This window comes from Rattus norvegicus, chromosome 13 (assembly GCF_036323735.1).
Source record: "Rattus norvegicus strain BN/NHsdMcwi chromosome 13, GRCr8, whole genome shotgun sequence".
NCBI lineage: Eukaryota > Metazoa > Chordata > Mammalia > Rodentia > Muridae > Rattus > Rattus norvegicus.
This window is the reverse complement of record NC_086031.1, coordinates 48,939,621-48,949,818: the sequence shown is the minus strand read 5'-3', so window position 1 is coordinate 48,949,818 and position 10,198 is coordinate 48,939,621. Positions and strand designations below refer to the sequence as shown.

Sequence of the window (10,198 nt, the reverse complement as noted above, 5' to 3'; positions counted from 1 at the left end):
AGTCAGCTCCCTCCCTCCCTCCCTCCCTCCCTCCCTCCCTCCCTTCCTCCCTCCCTCCCTCCCTTTTCTCTCCCATTTTCTATCTCCTCTCTCTTTTTTGCGTTTTGTTTTTTAGCGGGGAGTAGATTTGAGAAGTTTCACTCTGTAGCCCAGGCTAACCTTGAACTCACTGTCTAGTCCAGGTTGTTCTAAAATTCCTGGTAATCTGGGTGCTGGGATTATAGGTGTGAGTTACCTGGCGTTGCTTATTTCTTTAACATATGATTCCTAGTTTATTCCAATAGAAAAGGAGCAACGGGCAAGTGTTCATTTGTTAGGAAATAATAAAACTTCCCTTTATGATGACCGAATCATTTTTACTTTTTTTTTTTTTTGTGAAATCTGTGAAATGAAAAATTTCAATCAGTCAGGAAACTTTTCGGACCTGGCATGAATGTCATATTGAAAATAATTTATGTAATACTGTATGTACTTGTATACGTTTCTTCACGCACATTCATAAACTAATACTTGTTAATAAAACTAGATGTAAAACCGGGACATGAATTCTCGTCTTTCTGGTGCTTCATGGTAATTACTGCTGCTTTTTCACTCTTCAAGTGTTAAGTGATAATTAGGGAGCTAAGCTTAGTGATCTCAACAATAAAAAAACTACAACTCCCCAAATGCATAGGGAAAGAGGTTGCCACTGGTCCGGGAGACAGTTGCAGCTTCTTCCAGGCACAGGTGCTAGGACCAGCCTCGGAGGAGGGTGCAGCTTGTCCCTGACTGGTTTCTAATGCATCCAGGGATATGTAGTTCCCATAGGGCTCCAGTGCGCCCTCAGGGCAGGTCTCCTACTACAAGTCCCGTACTGAAGCGGGGCTTGGGCAGCGCCTGCGTGCTGAAGCTAAAGGAGCGTGTGGGCGGTGCTAGTAGCGGGAGGAGTAAAGATGGCGGCGCGGGGGCCTCCGCCTTCATTCCCTGGCTGAAGCCCTCCGAGGGAGGCGACGGTGGCCACACAGGGCTACCAACAGTCTGGTGGTGGTAGTTTTGGCAGCAGCTGCGGAAGCTCGAGCCATGGCGGAGCTGGAACACCTGGGAGGGAAGCGAGCAGAGTCGGCGCGAGCCCGGCGGGCTGAGCAGCTGCGGCGCTGGCGGGGCTCGCTGACAGAGCAGGAGCCCGCGGAGCGACAGGGCGCGGGGCGCCAGCTGCAGACCAGACGCGGGAGCCCCAGGGTCCGCTTCGAGGATGGTGCGGTCTTTCTGGCTGCCTGCTCCAGCGGGGACACGGACGAGGTGAAAAAGCTTCTGGCAAGAGGTGCGGACATCAACACAGTCAACGTGGACGGCTTGACAGCCCTGCACCAGGTAGGACATCTCGTTTGGTTGTTTAGGGTCTTTTGCCTGCAAGCCTGTGACCCTGTGAGCTGCTTCACCAAGAATATTATTAGTGTCACCTCAGAGCCCTCTTGCAAAGACTTCAGTCAACTCACATTCTTGGCCACCCTTTTCCACTCATAACCAGGGTTAGGGTCTTTACTTGAAGGACTGGTGTCACCCGGGTGACTGGTCAATGTTTGTATTTCCCTCCACCTACTGGGTTGTCATGGTGACTGATGATTTGGTCCTTGGTGTTATCTTTCTAGTCATCTTTACTTCTGTCTTGTGCCTGTACATCATGCCACTCATACACTTAGTGTCATTAGCCTGATAACCCTTTCAGAAAATTCAACTTTCTGTTTGCGTGGCCCAGTTATCAAAACGTCTTAGGTCAATTAAAGAGAAACCCTAGTAGTGGATGAAGACAGGCAGCTTTTTTGACACTTGTTTTGCTGATGTGTGATCCATGCCTTCTCCAGGCCACCCTTAGAACACCCTTGACCTCATTGTTATGGGTGTCTTATTTTCTCTGCAGCAGCGCTAGCTACTTCAGTCAGGGACAGAATTATTTCTGTCTGGTACTTATGGAATAGACTTTGAATTTTATTTCTGAGTCTCTCTGAAGAAATGGTAATCTTCACAAAAAGAAATGACTATATGAGTTACAGGTAATCTGAGAGTTTCGTGCTTAATAATAACGCCTTGATTTCTCTCACTTATGCAACAATATTCTTTGTATACTGACTGTCTTAGCTCCACCCTCTCTCCCCATTTGAACTTTATCAGTTATTTTGGTGAGCTGAGACCTGGATACCCTCTCCCTCTCTCTCTCTCTCTCTCTCTCTCTCTCTCCCCCCTCTTCTCTCCTCTCCTCTCCTCTCCTCTCGTTCCTCCTTCCTTCCTCCTTCCTTCCTTCTTTTCTTTTTTCTTTCCTTCCTTCCTTTCTTCTTTCTTTTTTCTGCCTTCCTTTCTTCTTCCTTCCTTTCTTTTTCTTTCTTTCTTTCTTTCTTTCTTTCTTTCCTTCCTTCCTTCCTTCCTTCCTTCCTTCCTTCTTTCTTTTTTCTGCCTTCCTTCCTTCCTCTTCCTCCTCCTCCCCTCCTTTCTTTTCTTCCTCTTTCTCCTCCTCCTCTTCCTCCTCCTCTTTTTTTAAAACCAACAACACAGACCCTCATGTAGTTCAGGTTCAGGTTGACTTAAAAAGTTTTCCATGTAGTTGATTCTTCTGTCTCTATGTCCCCAGTGCTGGGACTGCCCAGTCTTTAAGCACTGAGGATCAAGCCTAGGACTTTGTGTTTGCCAGGCAAGAACTCTACCAACAGAGCTACAAACACAGTTCTCTTTCTTATTTTTCTTTTGCTGTATGTAAAAAGTGAGTGTGTTCACATAAGATTCAACTTTTTGCCAGGTGGTGATGGACCATGCCTTTAATCTCAGAACATAGGAGGCAGAGGCAGGTGGATCTCTGAGATTGAGGCCAGCCTGGTCTACAGAGTGAGTTCCAGGATGGACAGGGGTGCACAGAGAAACCTTGTCTCAAAAACAAAACAAAAAAACCAAAAAACCAAAAAAAAAAAAATCCAAAAATAAAAACAAAGCAAAAACCAACCAACCAAACAGTAAAACATCCCAAACCCCCCAAAACAAAACCATTTTTAAATAATAATTCAAGTTTATGTTAAGCCCCTTCCTTAAATATATTTAGTTAATAGCTTAAGATTGTTCTTATTGCTCTCAACATATGGAAGAGAATTACCCTCTCAGCCTGTTTTATTCAGGATCCTACCTAAAGTTTTACATCTAGCAACCAGTGTTTACGTAGTACTTTGCTGTTCACGAATGGTTTTACGTGTCTTCTCTCATGTAACCTTGGTGGTATTCTTCTGTAGTGGGTATAGTTGGTAATGACGTGACTCCCATATACAGAGGGGGAAGGTGAAACTTCAAAACCTGTGTTTGTGAGAATCCAGGAAGGAGGAGAGTTACCCGATCTCAACCACAAAGCCCCATAGCCACCGAGTAAGGAACTGGGTATAAAATGTGGTAAAAACTAAAAGAACTACAGTCACCTTTAAATCGGATTCAAACTAAAGGTTTGAACTCTTGGAGGGGTGATTTCTCTATACACATGAAGGGTAGAGCTCAGCTGGGTGTCTTCAACCATTCTTCACCTTAATATTTAGTAGTAGTAGTATTTTTTAGTATAATAGAGTATAACTCAGTAACAGTGTTTCTTTTGTTATTTTTATTTTGATTAGTGTGTGTGTGTATATGTGTGTGTGTGTGTGTGTGTGTGTGTGTGTGTGTGTGTGTGTGCCATTATGTTCGGGTGGCATTGAAAAGGACAACTTAGGGGAGCCGGTTTGCTTTGTTCATGGTGGAGTCTGGGTTCTGAAGATGGAAGGAACTGAAGTGTCAGACCCTCGATTCTTGTCCACGTGACTCTGCTGGCTGAGTGTAGTCCTTCATACACTTACTATCACTCTGGGAAGTCACTCATGGCAGATCCTCCCCCCTTCGCTGACTGATAGCCTTCTGCTGCCTCTCCTCCCTCCACTAACAGCTTTGATTGGGAAGGGCGCTGTCTCTCCGCTGATGCACTCTTTACCTTCTTTAATCTATTGAAGTAGGAGAGGAGGGGATGCTAGCTATGGAATAATTTTTTTTTAATCTACAAATGTAATAGACAAATGTCTCCAGATTTAATAAGTTGCCTTGCTATGAGGTTTCTTCAAAAGTAGACAATAGCTAACGTCATTCAGGTTGAATATGTGTACTCAGTACTAGACACATTCAGTTAGAGATTATTCTGCTCAAAGATTTGGTGTCAAGTCAAACAACTTTGTTTTGTGTGTTCTCTGTTTTGTTTTCTTTTTCCTTTCAGAAAGGGTCTCACACCATGATTTAGGCTAGCCTGAAATGGACCGTATAGCTTAAGCTGGCTTTGAGCCACCCGATGTAGATGATGGGAACCAAACTCAGGGCCTCTGGAAGAGCAGCAAGTGCCTTTAACCACTGAGCTGTCTCTCCAGCCCTAAATCTTATGGTTTAAAATTAGTACACGAGGTATTAGATACCGCAATGGCTTTCTTTTTTTGACTTAAAAAGTAAATTTATGATGGCCTCTTAAGAAAAAGCGTGTTTGAGGTGATTGTCCACTCACTCCTGTGCTCTCTCTGCAGTCCTCCTCCTCTCCCCTGAGTCCCCTTGAGTCCCCTCTTCTGCTCTCATGCCACAGGTGCCCTTTTGAACATCTCCCCCTTCTCTTTTCACCCTCTCTTAGTCTCCTTTCTAGGGTTTTTGAGCCTTTATCCTTGTTTATACACATATATACGTGAGAGAGAACACATGGCGGTTATCTTGAGTTTGGGTCTCTTTGCTTAATATATTTTCCAGCTCATTCCATTTTCCTTTAAATTTCATTTTTCTTTACAGCCGAGTAAAATCCCGTTGTTTATTGTATCAGTTATTGTCTACTGTTGTGAAGAAGCACCATGACCAAGGTGATTTATTGAAGAAACCATTTAATCGGGGGTTTGCTCATTGTTTCAGGGAGTTTATGACCCTCTCATGGCAGGCAGGCAGGAGGCAGGCAGCAGGCAGGCAGGCAGGCAGGCAGGCAGGCAGGCAGGCAGGCAGGCAGCAGGCAGGAGGCAGGCAGCAGGCAGGCAGGCGGCAGGCAGGCAGGCAGGCAGCAGGCAGGCAGGCAGCAGGCAGGAGGCAGGCAGCAGGCAGGCAGGCGGCAGGCAGGCAGGCAGGCAGGCAGGCAGCAGGCAGGCAGGCAGCAGGCAGGCAGGCAGGCAGCAGGCAGGCAGGCAGCAGGCAGGAGGCAGGCAGCAGGCAGGCAGGCGGCAGGCAGGCAGGCAGGCGGCAGGCAGGCAGGCAGCAGGCAGGAGGCAGGCAGGCAGCAGGCAGGCAGGCAGGCAGGCAGGAGGCAGGCAGGCGGCAGGCAGGCAGGCAGCAGGCAGGAGGCAGGCAGGCAGCAGGCAGGAGGCAGGCAGCAGGCAGGCAGGCGGCAGGCAGGCAGCAGGCAGGAGGCAGGCAGGCAGCAGGCAGGCAGGCAGGCAGGCAGGAGGCAGGCAGGCGGCAGGCAGGAGGCAGGCAGGCAGGCAGCAGGCAGGCAGGCAGGCAGGCAGGCAGCAGGCAGGAGGCAGGCAGGCAGCAGGCAGGCGGCAGGCAGGCAGGCAGCAGGCAGGCAGGCAGGCAGGCAGGCAGCAGGCAGGAGGCAGGCAGGCAGCAGGCAGGCGGCAGGCAGGCAGGCAGCAGGCAGGCAGGCAGGCAGGCAGGCAGCAGGCAGGAGGCAGGCAGGCAGCAGGCAGGTGGCAGGCAGGCAGGCAGCAGGCAGGAGGCAGGCAGGCGGCAGGCAGGCAGGCGGCAGGCAGGAGGCAGGCAGGCAGCAGGCAGGCGGCAGGCAGGCAGGCAGCAGGCAGGAGGCAGGCAGGCAGCAGGCAGGCGGCAGGCAGGCAGGCAGCAGGCAGGAGGCAGGCAGGCAGCAGGCAGGCAGGCAGGCAGGCAGGCAGGCAGGCACTGGAGCAGTAGTTGAGCTTACATCTGATCCACAGGCAGGAGGCAGAGTGGGCGGGCGGTGGGGAGGGAAGGGAAGAGGGAGACAGAGACAGAGACAGACAGATGGATCTGTTTGTCTTGGGCTTTTGAAACCTCAAAGTCTACCCCCAGTGACACACCTTCTCCAACAAGGCCACACCCTGTAAGCCTTCCTGAATACTTCCACCAATTAGGGAATAAGCATTCAAATGTATGGGCCCATAAGGGCCACCCTCATTCAAACCACTATATATCTATCACATTAAAGTTTTTTTTTTTTTTTATCATAGAGCTGGAGAGGGGGCTTGGTAGTTAAGAGCACTGACTGCTTTTCCAGAGAACCCAGGTTCAAATTCCAGCACCCATGGCAGCTCACAACTCTGTGTAACTCCAGGATCCGATGACACCTTCACACAGACGTACATGTAGGCAACACACCAATCCACATAAAATAAAAATAAAATTTTTATTACTTGTGTGGTGTGTACTTGTGTGCCATTGCACTCATGTGGAGGTCAGAGGACAGCTTTTGGGAGTTGTTTTTTTTTTTTTTTTTTTTTTTTTTGGAGCTGGGGACCGAACCCAGGGCCTTGCGCTTGCTAGGCAAGCGCTCTACCACTGAGCTAAATCCCCAACCCCGGGAGTTGGTTCTTAACTTCTAGCATGTGGGTCCCTCCTGGGGATTGAACACAGGTCATTGGGTTTGATGTCAGTGACCTTACATAACCTGTGGAACTAGCTTAGAGGCACGTTACCATATTTCCATTATTCATCTGTCGTTGGGCATCTAGACTGGTTCTATTTCCTTGCCAGTGTGAATGGGGCAGCAGTCAACATGGCTAGACATGTATCTCTACAGTAGTAGACTAGATGTATTTTGATGAGTAAATTAAGATTTGGTAGGTGCATTAAATGTCCTAGAGGCCTCAGTGAGGAAGGTGCTAATCTAATGATGCAGTCCTTGGAAGCCCTTGTTTCTGCATGGGAACCTCCATTTTATCTATATACATTCATAAGAAATGTATGTGATGATAGTCCAACCCCCTTATTTAGTAGGGTAAATACTGCCGTGTTGGTATCCTCACAATTATGAACTTGAGTGGTCTAGCTTCAGACAGAGGTTTGTGGTTACACACATTCCGGATTTGGACCCTCAGAGGAATCTCAGATTGGAATTCAACTCGTGTAGCTATCTTTCTTTTCTTCTCTTTCTTTCTTTTCTTTTCTTTTTCTTTCTTTCTTTCTTTTTTTTTTTTTTTTTTTTTTTTTTTTTTTGAGACAGATTTCACTATCTAGACCATGCCACCTCAAACTTGGGATCTTCCTGCCTCTTGCTCTGAGTGCTGGCATTCCAAGCGTGTGCTACCACCACGCCTGGCTACCTCTGGTGTTCTAGAACTGCTTCAGGCAGTTCAGAGGAGTGGTGCAGACAAGAGGAAGGTAGGACAGTCTCTGTTCAGTGGGAGATAGACGAAGACTAGGATGCACACACATTCAGGTTAATAGAAAAGAGTGTATTTCACGTGCTAATTTGTCTGTAAGAATAGGGCTGGTCTTCTAGTCCCGTTCATTCCAGTTTGTAACTTACTTCTCTATGGTCTCTTCCGTCTGTGAAGTGCCTTACCCACCCTCTCCCAGGTACTGACTTAACTGCTTACTGTGGGAAGCAGGGCAGCCGGGGTTTGGAAAAGCCTGTGGGCTCTTTCCAGACTCTTTGTAGCTGTCACCGTCCCTTATTTCAGTAGCACACTGTCATGCTCTCTAATATGATGCATCAGGCTATGTTGGGCACCTGGCTCCTTGCCCTGTGAGCATGAGTCCCAAGTTTCCATGCTCTGTACACCTCAGCCAGATTGAACCGGATTCTTTTCCTGTTTTGAAGTGCACATGGAATTGATTCTCATTTGTCTTGTTCCCTGACCAGATATCTCTGTTCTCTTTATTCATATTCTCTCCTTCCCCATCTTTCCTTTACTCCCTTCCTACCTCTCCCACCCCCTCTCTCTCTCCTCCCCTCTCCCTAGCTTATCTCTGTCTCTCTGGGTTTGTACACTTAGAAGTCGGAGGACAACTTCTGGGAGCTGGTTCTTTCTCTACCATGTGGGTTCCAGGGAGTGAACTTAGGTTATCAGGCTTGGTAGCAATTGCCTTTACTAGTTGAGCTATCTTGTTTGTTTGTTTGTTTGCTCTTTTTTGAGACAGAATTTCTCATATAATCACCCTGGCTGTCTTGGAACTTGCTTTATAGACAAGGCTGACCTCGAACTCACAGAGATTTGCCTTCCTCTGCTTCCAGTCAGGATGCCAGGCATTTGAGCTGTCTTGCCAGCCATTTTTAAATATTTTAAAGTGAGTGAGTGTGTGTGTGTGTGTGTGTGTGTGTGTGTGTGTGTGTGTGTGTGTGTGTGTTATTTCCACCATTCTGGTTATTTCCAACTTGCTCTAAACATCTGCAGAGTTTCACTGTATGATATTTAGGCTGACCTTGAACTTGCTATTTTCCTAACTCAGCCTCTTGAGTTCTAGGATTAATAGATGTACTCTATCTTAGCTGGTGGACAGCTTGCATAGTCTGTAACATTCGCCCTTTGACTGAGAATTCCGTGAGTTCTCACACAGATGTGCAACTTCACCATAATAAAGAACACTATCATTCCTCACGATTCCATCCTTCCCCTCTAGAGATACCAGAGTCTCAAGATACATACCAACAGGTACAAGTCTTGCCTGAAACATGATTCTAGTAAACTTCTTGTTTTCTGTTTTTTTTTCAAGGCAGGGTTTCTCTATAAACCTGGCTGACCTCAAACTCAGCTCTGCCTGCCTTTCCTCTGCCTCCCAAGTTCAGGGATTAAAGGTGTGTGCCACTACTGCCTGCTGATTCTAATAAACTTATTTTAAAGATCTAGCATATGTGCTGCCGAAGCGAGCACTTAAAGATCTAGCAATGGAGAAACGTAAACACTATGGAACATTTTTAAGGAGGAGACTCTCCTGAGTTGTCCAAACCTCTCTTTGTCCTCTCTGTCTCTCTCAAAGAGAGAGAGAGAGAGAGAGAGAGAGAGAGAGAATGAGAGAGAGAGAGAGAATGAGAGAGAATATGAGAATATTTGATATTTGGATAAATTATTGGAATTATGATTGATTTTACTTAAATGCCTATTTCTTAGTGATACTTGTGCAATTTGTAAATTGAAATACTTGCAAATGGGATGATGTCTATAATTGGCTATAAAATACTTCTATCAAGAAGGGGTTGAGGTTCTCACAAAAGAAACAAGATTAGTCATAAGTTAATTATTTGAGAATTCATCAGACTATTCTATTTTTTGTTTCTTTAAATATCCCATAAGAAAGCAGCAAGAGGTTGGGGGTTTAGCTCAGTGGTAGAGCGCTTGCCTAGCAAGCGCAAGGCCCCGGGTTCAGTCCCCAGCTCCGAAAAAAAAAAAAAAAAAAAAAAAAAAAAAAGAAAGCAGCAAGAACCCTCACAGGTAAGGAGGCAGTTGGCTCCCACAAATTGTTCTCTGAACTGTACCCACATGCCATAGCACTTTGGCGCACATACACAAATATGAAAATTTAATTTGTAAGGATTGTAAGTAAAGGAGCTAATTTAGATGTTTCGAATGAACTGTGCAAGACTTGGTGTGTTGCCAAGAGTTCTGTTCAGGCTGTATGTAAACATGTAAGTATGCAATACGACGGTGGGGTAGAGCTCCTCTGCTGTTCTTTATGCCTGCTCGCTTCACTGCTCTCCTCGCCAGGGCCTGTGTATCTACCACCAACCTGTGGAGTCTGACGTGTTGTCCTACCTGACAACATTTATTCTGGAGTATTCCAGTTCAACAACATGATTTCAGTGCTCTTAATGGCTGCTCTTCCAAAGGCCCTAGATTCAATTCCCAGCACCCACATGGTTGGTAGCTCACAACCCTCTGTAACTCTAGTGCCAAGGGTTCCAGCAGCCTCTGCTTGCCACTGTGGACACCAGGCCTGCGTGTGGTGCACAGACACTGTGTAAACAAAATATACATATAAAAATAAATAAATCTTAAAAAAGATTTCTTGGCCTCATGACACCTGGTCCCTTATGAAAGAAATGTGAAAGTCCTAACCCGGAAAACAGATAAGCAGGGCCCTTTGGCTGTGCGAATGGCTTCCTGCACAGGCACTGCCTCATGAAGGAGAAGATAGGAGGAATCCATGCCAAGTGTGAGCAAGTGATGGGCTTGTCTCAGAGAATGCGGCCGACACTTGGAGTGTCCGTATGGAGATGGGGTCGGCCGGCTTCTGT

At 46.9% G+C, this 10,198-nt stretch overlaps 1 protein-coding gene across 13 annotated transcripts in view; it reads left to right on the top strand.

The window, feature by feature from the left end:
- The first annotated feature begins 885 nt into the window (after positions 1–885).
- Positions 886–10,198, top strand: part of Ppp1r12b (protein phosphatase 1, regulatory subunit 12B) — a 197,678-nt gene continuing 188,365 nt past the window's right edge. For 10 of the 13 annotated variants that reach the window (XR_005492243.2, XR_010056917.1, XM_006249876.5 and 7 more), the window contains exon 1: positions 903–1,350. Coding sequence is in view for 10 of the 13 variants with exons in the window: in XM_006249876.5 (XP_006249938.1) it covers positions 1,060–1,350 (291 nt within the window). In the remaining 3 variants the exon portion in view is untranslated. 13 annotated transcript variants of the gene reach the window in all.